Below are 22,232 nucleotides of genomic sequence, written 5' to 3'. Positions count from 1 at the left end.
TTTATGTGCCAGCACTATGCTAAGTTCTAGCGTATTATCTCCATTAATCCTTACAACCTTTTCAGGCAGAACCAGTGCTACTATCCCATTTTACAGATGAAGAAACTGAGGCTTGGGGAGTTTAAGTAACTTGTACAAAGTCACACAGTTAAGTGCTAGAGCCAAGAGTCAAAACAAGCCTCGTGCCTCCAAGCAGAGCTCTTAACCACCACTCTGCACTGCTCTACAATAGATGTGGAACCGAATAAAGCAGTCTAAAGGAAAGGAAACCATGGCTCCGAGATTCTAAATTTTTTTTTTGTCATAATATGAAACTTGTCTCTTTAAAATGTCACTGGAATGAAACTTGAAAGGCTCCATTCTTCATTTCCTCCTTAGTAAGGGTGGGCAAAATGTCTTGGTAATTTATGGCCTACATCCCAAAGGCCTCGTTCTTCCTTCCAATTCCATGTGTACCAGTGTTTATTTGCAGCTTAATCCACTCACCCCCTCTGTAGGCATTTATAGGTCTACCAACCTTCACCCTAATATCAGAATGGGTGTCATGGATTTGTGATTAAATAAGCCTTGCTTCTTGACGTGGGAGTGAGGGCAAGGGAGCTGGTCTTTGGAGTACTTCTTAGTGAGAAGAGAGTTGGTGTGTTACCTAACGTGATTTCTAGAGTAGTATGGGGTAAGGCTAACAGAAAGTATACCCGTACCAGCACTCAAATAGCCATGTAAGTCTTGCTTCCTTCAGAGTTTCAAAAGTAGTCACAAGACAAAACACTTACCTGAATTGTATACACCTTGCTTGGTGTCGTTGGAAGGAAGGACCTGGGTTTTGCTGTCGCTAGGCTCTGGGTTCAGAGACTAGCTTGTCACTTATTAACATTATGCAAGTTAATGTAACATTGCTGAATCCCAGTTTCTTAGTTTTTAAAATGAGGATTGAAATGTCATGCTTATTTGATAGCTGGGACATTTAAATGAAGTACTATATGTGCCTGTTTTACATAAGAGTTGACAATAAATAATACTTTATTTTCCTTTCCCTTTAAGTTTTTTTTTACCCCCTCTAGACTTTAAACTCCTTAAGGAAGATTTTTTTTTTTTTTTTCTTTACACATCTCCATATTCTCAGCACCTAGCAGTGTCAGGCAGGTATTTGTTGAACCAAAGAAAGATCTTTTTGAAAGGTCTTCAGATCATTCTTTAATTCACTCACCAATTATTAGTGGTGTATCTACAGCGTATCAGGCACATGGGGGGAGTGCAGTCAACAATGCAAACACAGTGCGTGTCACCACTTTTTTAAGTCTAGCTGGGAGAGAAACATTACATAGATAATTAATGAACAACTTTGTTCCTTGATGTGGGATTTAAATTTTGGAAATAGCCGAAATAATTTGGCGTCAAGTCTGTGAGTAAGGTTTTTTTTGGTCACATACGAGAAATAGCAATAAACCATTATCTATAACGGGCTCAGAAAGTCCTAAAAGAGGTGTTTCTAAAGTACTTTTGAGGAATGATGGCATCTTTGGGATAAGTATAATAAGCCCATTATAGAGCATCTATCTTGAAAGGCAGCAGAGTTGATGGGATAAGATCATAGTAAGTAAGGTATGCCGGGTAACTTGGAACCATGTGGAATAAGGCCTAAAATTAAATGGATAATCGGGAAGTGAACGTGTCTCTTGGAGAAAAGTAGGAGATGAGGTGGTGCTGGCAGCCTGCAGCAAGAGTTTTATGTAGACAGTTGGACTTAAAACTTTGTCAATAAGTCACTCTCTAGCCCTAGGGGAAAACACAGGACTAAAGATGAGTTTATGTTGGCATTAGAAAATGCTCTGAGATTGTCTAATGAGGCTTCTTCATTCAGTCATTCAGTGACTACTTAAGGAGTACCTACTGTGAGCCAACAGGCACCACTCAGTGTGCAAGGGATATGGTAGTGAACAAGACAGGAAGGGTCCCTGCTCTGGCGGAATTTTCTGCTAATGACAATCTTCCTTACTGGGTGAGTGGGAGGACCTAGGGCTCCAGTTTGGTTTGGGGGGTCTGAGACGCAGGTGAAGGTAAGGTAGGCCCCTGGCCCCTGACTGTGGATGTGAACACAGGAAGATCAAAGTCCAAGCTCCAGCAAACCATTGACCTGGAAACAAGGAAGTGTGAAGATGAGACTTAGATCCAAACTCAAGGGCAAGGTCTGCTGAGGAGGTCAGGTGAGCATGAACTTGGGAGACTTGGCTTGGAGCTAGAGGAGAGGCAGGTAGGGAAGCTCTGAATGGGTACCTACTGCTGAGTCCATGGATGGGGAAGGAACTGCTTAAATCAGTCAGGGTAATAGAGTTAAAAACTTATAATTAACTATAAGAAATTTTCAAAACGCCTTTATTGAACTAGAAAGTGTTTCTTGACAGTGGTTTGAAATGAATGGGATTGTTATTGAGGTCTTAGGATGTTCAGAGTCATGCGGAGGTTTTCATCTTATCAGTATTTGTCCTATAATCTGGTGGTAACACTCAAGGTTAGCTTCTGAAAACTAGACATTTATTTTTGGGGTCTCCATGTTAGAACTGTTGTTGAAACCATTGGTAAGGCTCAACTGACAATGCCGTAGCATGCCTTCACAGCTTTCCGAAGATGTGAAGAGAATTACTATCCACTCTCGTAGTTTCAACACCTGAATGAATTTCGGATGATAAAGCCATATCTGTGTCACAATTCTATCACTGTTTTAGAACTGTTATTTTGCTTAAAAGAAGAGAGAAAATAATAATAATGTCAAAATGCTTGGAAACTGTTGAAAATTTTGTTTTATAAAGAGAACTTGAGTACTTTAAGTTCCACTGGCTTTTTTTTTTTTTTTTTTGAGAATGTTTTTATCAAGGAATGAATACGTCAATCAGCGAGGTTTTTAAGTAAGCTATCCCTCCCCTTCAGAGCTACTTTATACACAAACTTTATGAAAACTAAGAGTTTAAAAAACATTATAGGCAGAAAGTAACTGGAGAAAGAGGACAACATTGGGTTAAGACTGCTAGCTCCATCCAAGAGAAGTTAGGTTATTCATTCAAGAATTTTATAACCCTTCAGCCTTAATTCTTACATCTGTCAAGTAGGTTTTGTGCTAGTTTTGTTGACATAATTCTAGGAGTGTTAAGAGGATTTGGCAGCATTTAATTTATAGGCCTTAATTGAAGGCCTATAAACTGTCTTACAAGTGAAGAGCATTAGCAGGCTCTTTCCATCTACTAGTTTAGGGTTATAAGATTTTATTAAGAAGTCAGCTGCTTAGAGTTCAAGGTGTTTTTTCCAATTATAATCAGTTGATAGTTCATTGTACCAAAAACAGAGACCTGATCACTAGTATCAAGGTTACTTTGGGAAAAAATCATGTCCCACTTGCCACTTCAGAATGGCACAAATGCAGCTCTGCTGGCATCACGGGGTTCACCCAGAGATTACTGCACCTAACAAAGAGGCTCTTCAGTTTTCATGTGGATTCATTCTTGAGCAGGAAGGGAGTCTGGGACTTGAGCACATGAAGACAGACAGAAACTTCTGGGTAGGAGAGGGGGAAGGGAGGGCAAGACCAGAAGTAGAATGGGTTTTCTTTCCTTCTTGTTTCTTCATTAACCTTGTTTTGCTACTGCTGTACACTTCAAGTGCAGCCAGTGCTGAGAACGCGGGCTCCAGGAGGATCTCCAGATGGTGAAGCTGAGCAGCCTTCCTGGGGTGTGTAGAGGAGGAACTCCAGAGGCAGTTGGGAGAGAAGAGGAACCACTGCAGGCACACCTGTCTGGGGCAGTTATTCATATATAGGTCAGGTAGTCATCATTCAAGAACTTCCTATATTACGCCAATAATCTCCATTTTATGATTAAAGGCAGAACAATAGCAATTTACTCAGGAGGGAAGGACAATTAGCAAATTGGTTAATAAGGTTTCTAAAAACCTGGTGTGAAAGATAATCATTTAACATGTATTTTTTTGACATACTCTTTTTATGTCTTGATTTAAGACTGATTCTCAGCCTTACCCCTCCGCATATTAGAATAGCATGGGAAGCTTTACAAATTATTGATGCCTGGCTGATTTATTTGGACACTGAGATTCTTTTTTTCTTAAAGCTTCTCTAGATGAGTCCGGTGACGACTCAGAATTCCTGGTTTAAAATGTGTGTTTTCTAAATTGTTAGCTGATCTTCACATCCTGAAGTATGTGGAAATTCAAGCATATTTTCATGTATTACTGATCACTAGTAGTTTTAATGAAGGCACACGATCTTGCATAAAATAAACTATTAATTAGTCTTAACAACAGGGCTACAAGAATGCAACACATTATTTCAAGCTGCTTAATATTCTGTTAATCGTTGTTATCATGCACACACACATATTTCATTCTCATTCCTGTCATTAAATTTTTAGAATGGTGCTGATGCCTGAGGCATTTTTCATGGTAATATTCACCTCGTCAGCGGAACCCATTTTCAGTGATCATTTGTCAAAAACGAAACTCCCAAATCTTTTGAACTGTGACTGCAGTGAGGGGGAAGATGCCTTTTCTGAGCTCCTATAAGGAATCCTGTATCTAAGAATCAGGGAATTTCTGTGATTTTTTTGACAAGTAGTGGTAGAAATTACTTGCCAAGATGATTACTTCTGAAAAAGTTTTTCCAGAAGAGGAAATGTAGACACTCTTCATCGGTGTTCAATGTTGTTTATATGTTACTTTTTAGAGTAATAGAGGTTGGGGGGGAAAAAAGATAAATTCGGCCCTAATTACTCAGTCATATATTGAGGTCATTGTCATCTTCCGTCTTCATTTCAATTAAGTTAATTTCCCATTTTACGATATAAAGACAAGTTTAATTATTAAAACAGCCATAAAAAGTAATACTTTATTTGTGACTTCTCGAATTCCTCATTATAACAATGTCTTGCATTTACAGAGAGCTTTTGTTTCAAGAAACTCATAATATTTTATAAGCTTCATATCATTTATCTTTAAAATGTTATGTGACTGTAAAGGTTGGGTGTTGTTATGCCAGTTTCTCAGACAGCAACACTGAGGAGATGCCGACTTATTTCTCTTACATTGTTTTTGAGCACAGTGTTCTTACATGGTTTTATTGAAAATTATTTTGGTAGTAAACATTTTCCAGAGATATAAATCTTTTCCAGATCTAATTTGCACTTGTTACTCTAGGTATAGTTTACAAGGCTTTTTAAATTTATATTTATTTCTCAGCCTGAGGCAACGGAAGACTTATCTGATGTATGTAGGGCAGGGAAATTTGTTCGCTTTGCTGTGGTAGTGGTTGTAACCCAGCTTTCTTCCTTACTCGTTGAAGCATATGGGAGTGGGGGTGTCTCCTGGTTCATTGGAAATAGGCTGCATGCAGTCAGGACCTTGTAGGACGTCATGCAATCAGCTCCTTTGAGGCTGCCATTTTAGAGACTTTATTCAGCTTTATTCAGCATTTCTATGGATTACCCTCATTTGAATTAGAATGTAAATCTTGCTCTGGTATCAAGTCTTTAAAACCTTCTTATTAGGCTTTGTAGACAACTTCTTATTAAGCTGTAGACAACTCTTAAAGATAAATCAGAGGGCAAAAAATCTTTTTAGTTTTTGAGGAGGTCTGAGTTGCCTCCCTCTGGGCTTTGCTCCTCTTTCTCTCTCTTCCTTTTACAAGACTTCCAGATCCAGCTATTCAAGAAAGATGATAAGGAGCAAAGCCCAGAGTTATGTCACAGAAGAAAGTTGCTTGGGGAGGGGAGAAAGGGTTTATGAGGCAGGAGAAGGGAAGGTGGCAAGGGAGGGAGGAATTAATGATTAATACAAAGGCTTGAAGCAACGCTTTGGGCTCCTTATGCCTCTGGGCTCTGCAGAAGCCTGACCCTCATCCTTTCTGCTGTCCAGGTTTTAAGGTCCCATGATGCCCTGAGGAGCTCCCACCCCAGGGGCACTGTAAGTGCTGTAGGAGAGCAGTCACAAGGCAGGTAGAATATGCCTGGAAGGTATCTCTCCTTTGGTGAGAGAAATTGAGAAGCCTCTCTGATGGCGTCCTTGATACAACAACTAAGTAGCAACTCTCTCAGTTCATTGCTCGTTAGCCCCAGGCAGGGACACTGCAGACTGGCTAATTGTAATAGCCGAACCATTAAGGGGAATAGCATTAATGAAGGAGAAAGCAGCTAATAAAGAGCCGAACTTGGCTCTTTGTTGAGCCCAGGATATAAGCTGCTGTTAATTTAAATACCTGTTTCTTCTGTTATTAGAATTAGTTAGGAAGAAAGGATTTAGTTGACTCTCTTTCAAAAGGTTGATCAAAAGCTTAGGGGCATTTCTGGATAAATCCAGCAGCAAGACTTCATTTCTCCCAGAAGTAACGCCTGCTGGTTCCATATAACCAGCTTTCTCATACTGAAGTAACCACTCTCAGTAGGACATGTACTTTCCTGGGGTTTTCAGGAGTGGTGATGTGTGTTGCTGAGTTTACCTACTCTCCACTTTGAGCGAAATCAATCATCTACATCATGGTCGGGACTCGTGTAAGCTGGGACGTGGAGGGGCGTGCTTTTAATTGTCCGACCCAGGTCTGAAGCTTGTGACTTTGTTTGCATCAGCACTGGGTTCCAGCCAAGTAAGCTGAGCACCCTTCAACCAAAAAAACATCCCTGGAAGCCACAACCTGGCATGAAAAGGAGTCATAGCTTGAGATTCTATGCTTACTAATTCATGTCAGAAATATTTAAGAAATTCAGAAAAAAATCAGCATCTCAAGGTTGGAGAGGATTTTAATTAAACTATAAAAATTAGAACAATAAAGAAATCTATTTGAGTTTTGTTTTTTGTTTTTGTGGTTTTTGTTTGTTTGTTTGTTTTTTGCTTTGGGGACTTGTCTTTAAAGTGGTTGCTCTTAGTTCTAGACACCAGTGCTTTTTCTAAGCAGTAGGATTCCCTAGGATCCTGGGAGGGAACTCAGGGGACTATGGAAAAGGAGATTGTGGTGTTTATGTTTTATTTGGATCTGTTCCACCCACACTGTAGTTAATAACCTTTGACGTGCCAGGAGATGTACGATCATATAGAAGCAGCATTTTAGAGTTATAAGGCACCTTCAAGTTCCACCTGAGCTCCTTCTCGGGGCCGGGACCCCTCTTAGAGTCACCTAGTCTCAGCTTAAAATTGGCTTTCGGGGGAACAATAAGCCACACACATATTTCTAGTCCATAGGTCTCTGTTGCTGGCCCCGCCCTCTGAAAGATTATAGGTCAGCATTAACCCTTCCTTACACTGGTCCTTCCCATGAGGATCCTTTAAAGCTTTCTTTCCCCACAGGCCACGTATGTCTTTAGATCCTCCATCCATTTCGTCATTTGAGAGAATGGGAGTCCGCATCTTCAGGCCATTGGAGAAGCCTTGTTGGACTGTGGCCACCGTGATTTCTGGAGGCCAACTCAGCTCCTTCTCTGTATAGCAATCTGCACACCGCAGGCTCCGAATAAATGTTGACAGGGCCTTTTTTCCTCACTGCTCCTGTTTGTCTCACCTGTATATTTAGATTTGCTGCTCTTGGATAAAGGGAAAGGAGTTGAGTAAGGGAATTGTATTTTGTTGTTTAAGGAAATGTTAGAGACAAAAGTAATGTATTTTTACTCAAAAATTACCTAAGACGTGATTTCTATAAGGTGAAGTCATCATATGCACCGGCAATCTATAAATGCCCTATTGGCCCTGCTGATTGTGTCCACAGGTAATACACATCCCTAGATGATGCCAATGGCTGTGCCTGTTCAGAGGTCATGCCTGGAGGAATTCTTTCATACATCGTATTTATCTGGTCCCTTTCCTTCAGCTAAATGCATCAACTCCCTCCATCTATGCTCCTCATAGGATAAGAAACAGGATTAAGAAAGTCAGCAGCTTGGCTTAGGCAGCTCTGTTGACTGACCCATAGGAACTGCACTAAACTTCTGTGAGAAGCGAGGACACAAAGCAATGAAATATTCCAAAGCTGCTATAATCCTTACAAGCTTGAATTTATCTCTCGGGATATTCCCCAGAAGTTGTGAAGCCATTGTGGACTGGCCAGTGCCACTTAAATGTAATTTCTTATTTCTCTTCTTTATGCCAACTATTCCATTTCCCAAGCTGGTGACTTGAACAGATTGCTGAACTCCTGTGATCTTCAGATCAGGTTGCTCATGTGGAATGGAGATAATGATGCCTTCCTTACAGGGTTATTGTGAGTCTGAAATAAAGTCTTCTTGGGAGGCACATTCCAAGGGCTCTCTTCATGCTAGCTGCCCTTCCTACAGTGACTATATTTTCCAACTAAGATTGGAACGTATGTTCTGAGGGGTATAACTGTTATGCATGAGTACCCATATGTATTTCTGGGGAAAATGACCCAGAATTTTTAATATTGGTGCCATCTTGGAAATTCTGGGACTTATGGTAGCAGAATTCATAATGCCTAGTACAGGCCTTGGCTCCTAGTAGATGCTTGATGAATCCTAAAATATTTCATAACTATCATAGGGAGGAAAAAACCTGAATGACTTTCTACAGCAATGCTTGATTGCAGAGTCTATTGCTAACGCTTCTTTTTAGTCACCTTACTGTGCGTAGATAGCATAGTTCTGGGTAAAGGGAGGGATAAGATGCTTTGACTTAATTTTATCTGTTTGACATACACAATACATTGTCTTCTGATTTTAGGATGTGATAGGCTAGAAGGTAAGGAAAGGGACTATTTCAGTTCTAAATATGCATGAATCTGCATATTTTAGGTCCTAAACACTTCTTCAATGTCCAAAGCAAAAGCACTCCTCATACCGGTGAAGCTGAGCTCCTAGTAGATCCCCGACATCAGTGTGAGTGGGATTTGTTGCACCACGCCACTCCCCATCCCCCACGGCTGAACAGGCATCTGGGTGACCAAGGGAGGAAGCTCCAGAGATCAGGAGTATAGTTCCCACCTACCCTAATTTTCACAGAGTACTCCCATTGTTTTTTTATCCTGAAATTATTTCAGGCACGTTTAAAGCAAAAGACCAGTTTAGTTGCAAAACTCTAATGACTCAGTACCCAGAAGGGTGTTTCTCTCATGAGAGGAGCTGGGCACTAAGAGGAGAGCTGACCTAGGCCACGGGTGTAGACATCTTCTGGAGCCTCGAAGGGATGGAAAGATAGCAGTGCAACTTCACTGCTCTGATTTGATGGATCTGGTTTTCTACTTCAAAATTCATAGTTGAACACCTACATCCTAAGGTGTGTGTATTCCACATCCCAATGTAATCTGTTCTTTCTAGGGGCATGCCAAAAATGTCATGGTCTGTGGCTCCGTGTATAATGTATATTTTAAAAGGAAGACCAACGTTTGTATTTTTTTCTCAAGTTCTTTAAGTTGATCTCGCTATATTTGGGGGTAAACAAAATATTCAGTGTAGTTGTTCAAGTAAAAGAATTGACATTCAAGAGTGTGTTAGTTTAGGTTCCTGTGTATATCTATTTGTATTCCTACGCAGATTACCGTGCCAAAAATGTAGAAAACTGTGCCTCTCAAATTTCGATCTTGTTGATTTTTTTGGTGATATGTCGTTTTCTCTTGTTAATGAAAGCTTATTTAAAGAAAACCAGTCACCACCTTGAATCATTTTGCAGCCAGAAGAATGTACTTAAATAATTGTGTATTTGAGACTTAAGTTTAGCAAATCTCAATAAATGGCTTCCCATAGGAAAGATTTCTTCTGTTCAAGCTACAGAAAACAACTACAGTACAAGCATCCGCTTTCCTAAAAACCTGCAGGTAGAAAAGAGTCCTTCCCTCAAAATACTGAATATTATTCCTGTGTCCACTGTATCTCTGGTGCCTGCTGTTTTCATCTTGTCTGGGCTGCCGATTTTCAGTGCAGAGACGGGGCACCAAAATGCTGCAGGATGCAAAGGGTACCTGTGGCATTTTTACCAGAGTTCACCAGGAAATGGCCATGGTCATCATTCACTGCTCTGTTTCTATGACACTCTTCCATCTCAGTACTATACATAGGCTTCCGAAACCATCATTGGGGCATTCTTGGCATTTATATTGGGAATGGGGACTACTTTTGGAAAAAGATCCTAATATAAGGACATCTCAGCTTTGTAGTAAGGAATCTTTGAAATTACCTATACACCATCTTTTTACAAGTAAACCAAACTTTATTTCTGTTTTTCTCAATTCCAGAAAAGCTTTATCTTTATTTCCAGAAAGTTAATATTTCCCTGGCAATAGGCTCTAAGTTTCTCAACTTTTCAGCCTTTTCAAAGAGTTAATGGTGTAAAAAACAAGTGCATAAATGCACTAGGGGGATCCCCATGATTTATAGATGCTCTCTATTTTTTGAATAGGAAAGACATTTTTTAGTAATAATAATATTCATTTTTTGACTCTTCTGTAATATGCAAGCAGGGGTGGGAGGTGGGGAGAAATGCCATTTTTCTACTTAGCCCAAAATGTATAAGCTTGATTCGTGTGATAGTCACAGGTTCCTAAGCACTTGGTTTAAGAATGAGCAGCATTAGACGGGTACCCTTCATTGGTCCTTCGTGGTCGGGGGCAGAACTGAGGAGGGGGAGCTGAACACATCCTGGTTTCAGTAGTTGTGCTTGCAGCCACACCACTCCATATTCCACTTAAATTTTTTTTTTTATTTTTTTAAAAAAAGCTTTCTATAATGGTTAGTAAAATTTACATTTCATCCCTTGCCCAAAACTATTTTTAGCCTTATTTTCTCAGTTCAGAGCTTCCTACTGCTCTTCCCCCCCACCCCCCACCCCTCTTTTCATAGGTATTACAATTGGCCTTAGAAATGGCGATGCTTCTCTTTTTGATCTTCTGGTTGGTTTGATAGGTTGTGTCTGCAGATTTGAGAGCAGAGCAGCCTGTTTTATTTTTTTAGCATCTAAACAGTAATGTTCCCACATCACTGCAATTTTAGTCACATCATTGACCTCCGCTGGCAGTTTATCCCTCTACAACACTCGAATGCATTAATATCACTGTCTGTAGCATTTTAATTTAATTAAGGTAGTGGTTACGATCCTCTTGGGAAAATTCTTATCTCCTCTCTAATGTTAAAATGAAGCACCTTTGGTTTTCATCTGACTGTTTGTTTCAGAGGTGAATGAGCTCTAAGCGGGTGCTTCCCTTCTCTTTGGTGGGGTCAGACCAGAGAAGCAGTAGTGAGAATAAAGAGGTTTCCTTTATTCGAGAAATTGGATATTTGTCTCCTTAAGCCTCTCTGTCTAGATGTCTCCATCTGAGATGGTGGGATTTGTTTCATTTTTCTAATTGCTGATAATCTGCTGAATGTGCCACTGTGGATGTTAAGTGCATGGTTATAGAAATAGATTGAAAAATGCGGACCATGTGAGTCACCCTAGAGACTAATAAAAAGACAAAAGGAGATGAGCCTGTGGTGTGGGGTTCCCAGGTGTGTGTTTTGTTCTCCTCGGAAAAGAGCCCAGGCACTGAGCTACATCCTCCCTAGGGTTCTGAGTGCGCTGCTGGCCGCTGGGCCGAGGGTCACGATAGTGTGTAATGGCTGCTAGCAAACGCTGGAAGCCCTAGAAGTACATTTTACTTTTACTTTTCCCCCTCTTGATCAAGGTACCCTCTCTTCTGTTACCGATAAGTCTCTCCATTGAACCTTTTCAAAAGAGTTTCCCATCCAAAGCTTATGGTGTCACAGTCTCGCTGAGTGGAAGCCGTCACCGGGAATGAGAGGAGTTCAGCGTCCACACTCACTCAGTCTCTGGCCTTCTTTTCATAAGTTTCCTCATCAGATAGCACCTTTTTCTCCAACTAGAATTGTTTCCATGTGGGTGGGGAGGTGGCATAAAATCCCAGGGCAAGCACTGAAGGGTGGCATTTCAGTGTAGCAGTAAGGACAGGGAACCACGAAGAAGTGCAGACACACTCGGGGCTGCCTCCGGAGAAAGTGCGGTGAAATGAAGGTACAGCACAATGGTAACTTAGCAAGTCAGAGTATACACATTTTAAAGGTAGTACTTAGCTTGTCTTTTATAAGTAAGCCGGACATAGATTTTTCCCCAGATAAAATAACATCTACTTTGAGGGCTGGGTTTCTGCCAGCTTGTCCTCAGTGGAGTTGGCGAGGGGTAGGAAGGCTGGGATGAGGTGGCCTGTCACTCATGTGGAATAGTTACAGGATCTTGGGAGTTTCTCCATGCTTTAAAGAGAAAGTCATCACCGTATTACAAAATGCCATCTTCTTTTTTTTCCCTCGCACTCACGCCATGCCATTTGAAAACTGGCTGCACAATGTTTTCTTCATCAACAGTTTCACTTCTGCAAAAAACCCTAACAAAACAGAAAGCTATTTCTGGGAGTGAAGTTAACTGTAGATAAGATATCTAGATGTATATTGGGACTGGGGGCTTATTCAAGGGTTGAAGCTTACGGAGAATTGCTTATACTAGAAAAACAGACTATTTATAAAATGCTTTAAAAGCCTATTTCACTTCCAAAAAAAAAAAAAACCCTAAACAGATTTTGTAAGTTTCCCACACGTGTGTTTGTCTTTACCTCTTTCACCCCCAAAACCCCAAACCAAATGCCAAAAATATAACTCATCCTTATGTTAGAGTTGTTCAAAATATGTGTGATATTTGGTAAAGTTCAAGAAAAGCGAAGTTGCAAGTTTCGCCTCTAGGTGACCTTTCTCAGGACATCTTGATTAATACAGAAATGAAATTTAGGATGTGTGTGACTGCCCTTAATTTAAAAATTCACCAGGAAACTTTAGGATGTATATTTAAACAGAAATATTTCAAATGCCCTAATTCTTGGTTGAGGATGCCTCAGGGAAGGTATAGCGATTCCATTCGGAAATTACGAAAATATGTATATATTCATTTAAAATCAAAACTTCCTACCACAACCACCAAACTTTCCAGGCTGTGAGCAGAAGAAAACCTTTAATTTGGTTATAGGGCTGGGGGACTCCCCTGCTTCCCTTTGCACATTTGATGAAACATAAAATGTTAGAGAACTGTCTTTCCGAAACATAAACACCCCCTTCTCTTTATTTTAACCTGTGATTTTTCTTTTGGTCCTGATTTCTGTTTTCATAATGGCATCTTACTGATCTTTTTCCCCCAACCTATTTTTGGACCTTGTGTGTCCCACTTTACTTTGCCTAGTTAAACCACAGAAACTAACGGAAGTTATGTTTAGTAGGTATGGACTGCAAGTCAAACTAGTGCTTATGTAGATGTCAGATGCAAATTGCAAGCATCTGGCTGAACACAGTAGTTGGTTTCTTGCCATTATTTGCCATGTTTTAACTTCAAACAAATAATAATCCTCCCCATCCCATCGAGTTGTTTTAATTGATCTAACAAACACAAGCCTGTTTGAATTTAAACAGTAGATCTGCTGAGGCCCCCTCCCCCTTTCCTTGTCAGTTGAATAAGTATCTTCAGTTAAACAGTACTTTTCTTAAATGCAGATGATTCTATGAATGAGCTTTGAAATACTTCAGAAGGAAAGGAAATATTGATTCTGAGATGGAGAATGAAGAGACAAGGAGATACCTATTGATGTTCAGATGATTCCTTACTGTAAAGGAAAAAAATAATTCTTGGATATTTTTGGTGGTTGTATAATGTGATAGCTGGATAATGGAAAAATCTTGCTCATAGATTTACTAACTAAATCTCGAATTTATAATCCATCACTTTGAGCTCACCTCTTGTTGGATCTGACTATAGGATCATACTTGGATTAGAAGCCGAGGATATTGCCAGAGAAGAGGAAACGTGGTTTTCGAGTATTGGCGACATTAATTATATGACTTGGAAGAAACTCATTTTTGAGAGTCTTTAAAGCCATTCTCTTGGACATAACTGTTCTGTTTCCTCTTCCTGTCTTTCCTCTTTACTTGAACAAACCACCAGTGCAGAGAGAGAAGAAAAAGAAAAGGAGAAGCCCTATTTTATACCTTTCCAGAGTTTTAGTCATGAATCCCAAATGCTAGGGATCTGAAAGACGACCGTATAGTATCTGGAGAGGGAGCCGGTGGGATTGCCGTGAAGCCTGGCTGGGCCGGGGTTCAGATGTGCCCTTCCCTTTGGCCCCCACCCCACTCCCTGATTTCACACCTCAGTTCCAAGTGTTCATTGTCTTTCCCCCCCCCCTCCCCTCTTCCTGCCCTTGTTTTTAACAGCAGGAGCGAATTTCATATACACCTCCCGAGAGCCCGGTGCCCAGTTACCCTTCCTCGACGCCACTTCATGTTCCAGTGCCCCGAGCGCTCAGGATGGAGGAAGACTCGATCCGCCTGCCCGCGCACCTGCGTGAGTGTCCGCGCGCGCCGGGGACGGGGAAAGACAGACCGACAGACGGACAGACGGACAGACGGACGGAGGGACCGCAAGGTCAGAATGACTGACCGTGCGGGGGCCAGGGGGTCAGGGGGCCAGGGGGCCAGGGGGCAGGGCTTCAAGCTGGAGAGAGACGAGCTCTGAGATTGTGAATTTTCGGTGACTTCCAAAGCTCCTTTGCAGTCGTTCGCCCCCCTCCTCAGAATGGCTTTGAAAACCTTGAGATTCCTGTCCCTTGTTTCTCCGTGGATTCATTTCGGCTCTCTGACATGTTTCCTAAAAATCTGGAATTGGACAATATATGGCAGAGTCAACTAAATCTTCTAAGAAGCAAGGTGAATTTGTTGGGACAGTTTGTCTTTCTTTCTAGATTCATACTGATTCCCCTTTAATATTTTTTTAGACCTTAAATTCGTCTCAGCTTCTGAGTCAGTCTCACTCCCCGCTTTGCTAATTTTTAAGCTGTGTGCTCTTCCTGTCTCTTCCTCCCTCGTTTTCCATGCCGGCTGCTTTTTTTGTTTGTTTCTTTTTATGCGCCTAGATATGGCCTTTCTCTCCCCCTCCTTTCTTCTGCTCCCCTCTCTCTGGCTTCTCATGCCTGCATTGCCTCCACAGTCCGTTTGTAATATTTCCACCTTTCTCTCCCAAATCATCTCTGCCCTTGCCTCTCCCACCTCCCCTGTCTGAATCTTCGACTGCGACTTGGCAGGGCAGCAGGGCCAACACACTTGCGCTGCTGGGGCCAGCTTCCAAAGCAGCCGACACCTGTCATTTCCTTTTTTGTCTTTCTTTCCTGTGCTGCCACCCAGCCCAGATGATACAATGTGATGGGGGCAGCTGGGGAGAATGAATCACCTGATTCCCACCCTGATCACGATGTCCAAGAAAATGCCAGGTTCTCTGGCTTGAATATTATCCCGAGGGCACAAGTCCAGATTATGGAGGATGCTGGGGGTCACCTTGGCCCTTCCCTAGTTAAATCCTAATAACTTAAATAGTGGCACAGTTGTGTTTGCCATCTCTTTCTGGCATGGGAATGCTCCCCAGGTTATTATTCTCTTGCTCCATCCTTCCTCACAAGCCAGAAGGTTGCTTGCTGAAAGTGGAGAACAATAGGAGACAGAGGACGCAGGTGTCGCTTTACTCTTTCTGTGATAATTCAGGGAGTCAGATGACCATGATGCTGGGAGGTACTGGCGGGACATTGCTGCCTTATCCCTTCTCTCCCACAGTAGGGAGGATTGCGAGGCTCTTGGGGACCCGTCTTCCAACTTGCTGTCTCCATCAGTATTTACAGAATTGCTACATATTATGGTCAGCACATTCCAGCTTCACTTGGGCAAGGAGGTAAAGGGTCCAGTTCCACTCTACGTAGCATCTTCTGCTCAATGAGCTTTTAAAGGTGAAATTGGGACTGTATTGGTGCCAAGGTCATGGCTGCAGGCACTGTCGTCCTTAGTAAACTAGAGTATTGTGGCACCATTGGAGCAGACCAGATTGCAAAAGAAACTACAGCCAGGTCATAGCATCTTTCCCTCCAGAAGCTGTCCCATGACTCGTATAGCCACCTCAGGAGGGAACACACTCAGACAAAACACTCCTACTACCTAACCTCATTCATTTATTCATTGAACAAGTAGTTCGTTACCCATGCTGTGCCAGACACTCTTCTGGATGCCGGGGATATAGAAATGAAAAAAGCAGGCCAAACTCCTTGCCTAGTACATAGAGAAAAAAAAATTATGAACATTTGTCTCAAATGGGCTGCTGTTTTTTCCGAGCTTTTTATTCTCATGCTTTGACACATCCTCCCTAATTAAGAGGCCCTAATTCCTGGTTTGGCTCCAGATGGCTTTGCATATTTCAGCTCCTTTACCATAGAACTGCCTCTCTGTAGGAAGTTATCATGGTAAAACTAACATACACATCAAACTGGCAGTCAGGAGGCCTTAATTCTTAACCAGTTCTGCTGTTAAACCAGCTGCTTGACTGTGAGTCAGTCACTACAATACTCAGTTTTCCTACCATACAATGTTATGATTGGACAAGAGAACATCTAACAGCCCTCTTAACTTCAAAATATGATTCTCACCTAAAGAATTATTCTCCCTACTTGGAACTGTTCCTTTCATACCAACACTTCAATTTTGGCGAGAGTAGACAGATTCCTCATAGAGCCACAGCTGTGCTGCTTACCACTATTTTGCCAGACCCTACTGTGTGCCAGCACACAATCATAATAGCTAATACCTATTGTGAGATTACCCTGTATGCCAGGCACTGTGTGAAGTCCTTCATTTAAATTCTTATTTAATTCTCACAGCAATACTTATATGGTCGATATTTTTTTTATAACCATGCCACAAGTAAGGAATTTAGAGCTTAGAGAATTCAAGCATCTTATCAAGGTCACACACTTAGGCTCTCATCTAATATGCCACTACATGTGTTCAATAAATACTTTTTGGATGGATAGATGAATTCAGGGTTGACACTTAGCCATTATTCACTGATGTGGCCATAGCATTGGTTTATGGCTAGAATCTGTTCTAACCGATCATTAGAACATAGACTCTAAGAATCTGTTCGAAGTGATTCAGTGGCTTTCTCCACTTTAAGTAGGTAGGTGGGTGGGTGGATGGATGGATGGATGGATGGATGGATGGATCCTCACATAGATAATTATCAGATATAGGACTATGTCATATTATTGCTGACCTTAGAATATAATCAGTTGTTAGGTTATGCATTCAGTTCAGGGTGATGATTTTGCCTGAATGCCTACTCTCTGGCATTCTGACTTTGGAGACTTCCTTGGTAATCTGCATGAGCCCTGTTGTGACACCATTAGTTCCAACATCTGGAATGAATCCTCTAAAAGTGGAGGTTCCCAGGCTCTTGCTATTTGTCCGCAGCTGGGGCTTTCCACATGAGGCTGAAATGCCCTCTTCCCGCTCCTGTTCCTGGACTCAGCTGCCCATCAGGCTGTTTGAGAAACGTCTCATGTAGCTGGTAGGATGGTTGAGGCTGTGCTGTATACTTGAAGATGCGTCCCAGCTGGGTTTCCAAACCTAAAAGAAAATAAATATTCTAACAAGGGAGTTGGGTCGTTGCTGTTTTAATCTGGGATTCCAGACAGTTCCCAGTGGAATGCTCATGGAAAGTACGGGGAAGAATCTGGAAGCCAAGACAGCAGCAGGACTTTTATGGTATTACTAGGTCGAAAGCATTTTTAGCGGCTTGTTTTAAAGAGATACTCACCAGACTGGTGTGCCTCAGAGCGGCTTCTTTTCACCATTTATCCTCATTGATCTCCAGATAAACTCTCTCTCTCTCTCTCTTAACTCTTTATTTTTCTCCTTTCCTTCTTAAAATATATTCCTTCCTGGTTGGAGGAAGGCGGGGATCATAGTATTTAAGATTCTCTTATTGAGGGTTTCTCATCATTTTGTTCTGCAAACTCACAGCTATGGCCAAACTGAGGATACAGCGTGACAAATTAGCAAGCTATTGAGAAGTAGAAAGTCAAAGTGATAAATGGAGCAGAGTGTTAAGTGGTGATTATAGAGGACTTGAAAGGGACAGGCAGGGGCAGTCCAGGCGCATAGGAAAACAGGAGAGGCAAGGAGAGAAGGGCCAGCGCCGCCGTGCCGTCTTGGTCTGGCTTCCTTACTGCCCAAATGTGTAGGCCAGTGCCCTTCGGCATCCTACGGCTCCTGGAACTTCCCTGTTTCATCAGGAGAGCAAACACAGTGTGTTTATTGAGAAGCTAAAAATGGCTTCTTTTTTTTTTCTTTTTTTTTTTATTCTTCCATAAAGAGTACTGCTGGAGGATAGAAGAGCTGAAATACAACAGTTTTAGCAGGTAGATAAAAACAAAAAGTTCCATTCTTTAAAGGGAACATAAACCTTTCATCGTACCTTGAAAACACTAAAAAGGACCGAAGACCCCCAGAGTTCCTCAACAGGATTACTCTTAATTCTCTAAGCAGAGAAGGGCTATTGCTTAGAGCAAGAAATGCCTTTTTCTAATTCTCACTGGGGGCCTTCACACTCTCATCCCATGAAGGAGAGACTTTTTCTAACTCGTCTGCCCAGAGACCACCTTTTTCTAAATTCATGGAGTTGTGAGTGCTGAGGGCACAGCAAAAGGTGCCGCATGAGGTGGGGCCAGCCCTGGGAAACACTTGACCTCACACAGTGATTCAGGGCGCCCCTTATGATAACAGTAGTACGTTTCAGATTGATGAGGCAGAATTTAAATAAGTAAATGTCTTTTCTTTATTCTAAATTCCCTTTTCCATCATATTTAGTTGATATAATTGCATCTAATGATATAATCACTATTTGCCCAAAGACTTTGCATTCTGCAGTGCCAGTTTGAACTAAAATCCCTGGGAATTGGTATTTAAAAATCGGAACCTAAGACTCATTCATCATATTTAATAGGGTTATGGTTTATGATGTTGAGGGTTAATAAATAGCCATAGTAGCTGCCTGGAGTTTTCTAGAGTCAGAACACCAGAAATAGTCCCTTGGCTCTACTTCCTTTCTTTGTGAATCTTTCAAAATTCTTACATTACTACTCCTACTTGTGCGTGTTTAATAATTTAATTTAATGCCTTCCTCTGGAAATGTTACCTTGCCGCTCACCCACTTGGCGATTTTGCATTCTCAGCAGAGTAACTGAGTTTAAGTCAGTCATGTGACAAGCAAAGCTATATTAGAACCAGGATAGTGAAAAGAGATTGAGTGTTGCTTGTTTCTAATTAGCTGGAGCAACAAACAATTTTATATGCTTTCACGTTATTTTTGTTTCCAAAGAAGAGGCAAAAATGGGAATTCAATACAATCATAGTATTTTATGTTGTTTTAAGTAACAAAAATGTGTTCATATACACTGTCTCATTTAATCATGTAATAGTCCTTGAAGTAGGTGTTACTAATTCTAGTTTATTGATGAGCTGGCTGTGGCTCAGATTGGTCCACTGAATGTTTAGATTCACTCAGCACATGAAGAATCTAATGTGATTGCTATTTTGGACGTCACCATTTACCCTTTTTAGGAGGACACGTAATGGCAAAGTCTCAGGGACTTGAAAGTGGAGGCACTGATGCTTATCGGAGTCTGGGCCGTGGGGTACAGGGATGGGAGTAGCTGTGGCTGAAGTGATGTACTTGACTAGTAATTTGTGCTGAACCTCCAATAGGCTGGCTTTCATCAGGAAAGTAAGTCTGTTACTATGGATAATTCGTTCTGGTTTTGCTCACCTATTTCGACTCTTCTTTACTCTCTTGTGAGCTCAGGATGAAGTTCAGTTTATCTTTGCAACCAAAGGGACCGAGCCAGCCACAGAGGCCTCAGAGGGCCAGCCTGGGAGTGGGGCTCCACCAAGTACCCCCATTCCTTGGCGTTTCACCAAAGATGACCTCCTGAGAGAGAACAAGTGCCATTTTCCTTTCGTTCTTTCTGAATGGAAAAGCGTGGTAATAGGAAGGACTTAGGTTCGGACAGACCCAAGTAGCCTTGATTTCAGAGCCACTTCTATTATGATTTAACCTCGCTAAGACTCAAATTTCTAATACATCAACTGATGAGGGTTTCTCACAAGTATCAGAGCAAGTATATATATAACACCGAGCACAGCACATTATAGACTGTGGCCCATAACACACTAGAGCTCGATTTCAGTTTCCCAATCTGTCAAATAGCCTCTTTAGGAGGTGGCTTTCCCATTTTCAAGGGCCAAAAGAAGCATATATGTCCTTGTCTGTTTCATTAAAGAAAGGGCCTAGAGTTCTGTCTAAACAGTATTGAGACTGATTTTTCTAAGCCACTGTGAACATCAGCTTTCCTCTCCCTATGATTTCTAGAAGCCCTAGGGCACACCAGCACAGGGCCTTTTCACTACCATATCTACACCTCTGTCTGTAACTGTTTTTGTTTTGTTTTGTTTTTGCCGGCCTTGCCTGATCTGTAAGCCTCCTTCCTTAGCCCTTCTCCACCCTTCTAAGACTTAGTAATCCCTTCCCTATTGTCTGCCATCATCAGTGTTTCAAAAATGGCCTAACCTCACACAGCTGCCTGTGACGTGTCATGACATCACCAGCAGAATTGAGGCAAGGACAAAGGAAAGCAGATTTAATTCTCAGGATCTTGACAAAGCAATAATGACTTCTCACAAGGATGGCTAGCCACTGGCATTTTATATTCTGTTCTCCTTAAACCTTCCTTTGAGCGCCTTCACTTTTTACATTCAAATGCTTGAAGGCTTTCTCTTTTTCCAGCAGCCCATGAGGCTGTACCAGGTCCCAGGGTAGCTGCTTCAGATTCAAACAGCTCGAAGAGAAAAAACAGCCCACAGCAGACCAGCCAGGATGCTTTGGAAGGGAAATTTCCTTTTTGGGTTTGCTGTCTGAAAGAATTTCCGATGCAGGCAGACGTTAATTCCTAGCTCCATGCTTCCTGATAAGGAAGCAGCTTCAATAAATGCAGCTATTTTTAGATGTCTTTTTTTTTTTTTTAAATATATAACCAGAGGTCTATTGACCTTTTCTTTCACTTCGCATTTCATGCCATGCTCTCCGTACACATTTAAGGCAGTTCCTCCGGCATAAACTCTATGACAATGAGGCTCTGGTCCTGTGGGGGTGGGGAAGGGAGACCCCTCAATGTCCTTAGAATTCTGAAGGAGACATTTGGAAGCCGTTGGCAATGGGTTGTCCCTACCTGGTGCCGTGAGTTATTTATGTGAGTCCAGAGATGCCCAGCTCTACTCTAGACCCAATATTGAAAGTTTATGACAGACTAAGTGAGAGCCATTTAAAAATGAAAGCCGACAAGAACCTGTCAGCTCTGAGTAGAAACTTGAACAACAGGAAATAAGAAAAGACATTTTGATTTCTTCCGTCTCCTCAACGATCTCCCCTTGGATTTTCCCAGCTCTCAGTACCTCTGAGGTCTTTCTCTTGGCATATTAGGGTTTTACAAAACGGAAGGTGCCTGTCCATCAATTCCATGGTTGGCCTCATATGTACCTACATAATCCTGCTGGCAGGATGATAAAGATTCAGTATGGTGTTGTTAGAGGTGGGGAATAACTGGAAAATAACATTGTAATAAAATAAATAACTTTAAAATAAAGTTATTTCTCAGTTATTCCCCACCTCTTCTGCATTATCTCAAAGCACTGATCGAGCAGAGTCTATACAAATATGATATTAAATAATAGATGTTTTCTCCTATTTTCTTCATGCCTGAGTTAAACTTCATCGGCAGTTCAGATTCTTAGAGTTTTTGACAACAATGATGTTGACTACTTTGTGCTTTTCCAGAAGTAAACGTTACTGAGAACCTCCAGATGTTACTGATTCCACTCTCGGCAATAGGAGGGTTCTGGTTCAGTTGTCTGAACCATCCATGTATGTTTTTTGGGTATTTTTCTCTGTCTGTTCTAAAGCAAGATGGAGCTAAATTTGAGAGATTTCAACTATCCCATGTCTGGCCACATGCTAACTGTAAATTCCCAAGAACGGTTCATCACCCTCCCTTTATATTTACTGCTTCCATCTTGGGTAGGTAGACTAAACCCCATTGTTTTGAAATTAGTCTCTATTTCTGTTTTCTCTAGATCATGGATAGAAATAGCCTCAAATGGGGCTCTAAGATTTCAGTAATAGAAATGCAGATTGCAGATATAGATACTGGATAAAGAGCTGTGGATGTGTGGTGGATACAGATTGGATGCCTGGAAGGAAGAGTCTAACCCATGCAGGGCTGTGCAGGGCTGTGCAGGGAATGCTTTATTTCGCTCCTTCAGGCTGGGGCTGAATTCTCTACTCTG

General features: G+C 41.6%; 1 protein-coding gene across 4 annotated transcripts in view; it reads left to right on the top strand.

Annotated features, from left to right (window-relative positions):
• Positions 1-22,232, top strand: part of ETV6 (ETS variant 6) — a 222,375-nt gene that overhangs the window by 76,707 nt on the left and 123,436 nt on the right. Inside the window, exons 1-2 of one of the 4 annotated variants that reach the window (XM_023520894.1) lie at positions 11,920-11,929; positions 14,232-14,361. The exons of 1 other annotated variant lie outside the window; for it this stretch is intronic. In XM_023520894.1, the coding sequence (XP_023376662.1) occupies positions 14,325-14,361 (37 nt within the window). In that variant the 5' untranslated portion in view covers positions 11,920-11,929; positions 14,232-14,324. Of the gene's footprint in view, positions 1-11,919; positions 11,930-14,231; positions 14,362-22,232 lie in introns of those variants that run through there. 2 more of the 4 variants (XM_011376033.2, XM_023520891.1) reach the window with 2 other exon arrangements.

The sequence above is a fragment of the Pteropus vampyrus genome, unplaced genomic scaffold, assembly GCF_000151845.1.
Source record: "Pteropus vampyrus isolate Shadow unplaced genomic scaffold, Pvam_2.0 Scaffold283, whole genome shotgun sequence".
Taxonomy (NCBI): domain Eukaryota; kingdom Metazoa; phylum Chordata; class Mammalia; order Chiroptera; family Pteropodidae; genus Pteropus; species Pteropus vampyrus.
The sequence above is the reverse complement of the archived record's forward strand: the minus strand, read 5'-3'. Positions and strand labels throughout refer to the sequence as shown.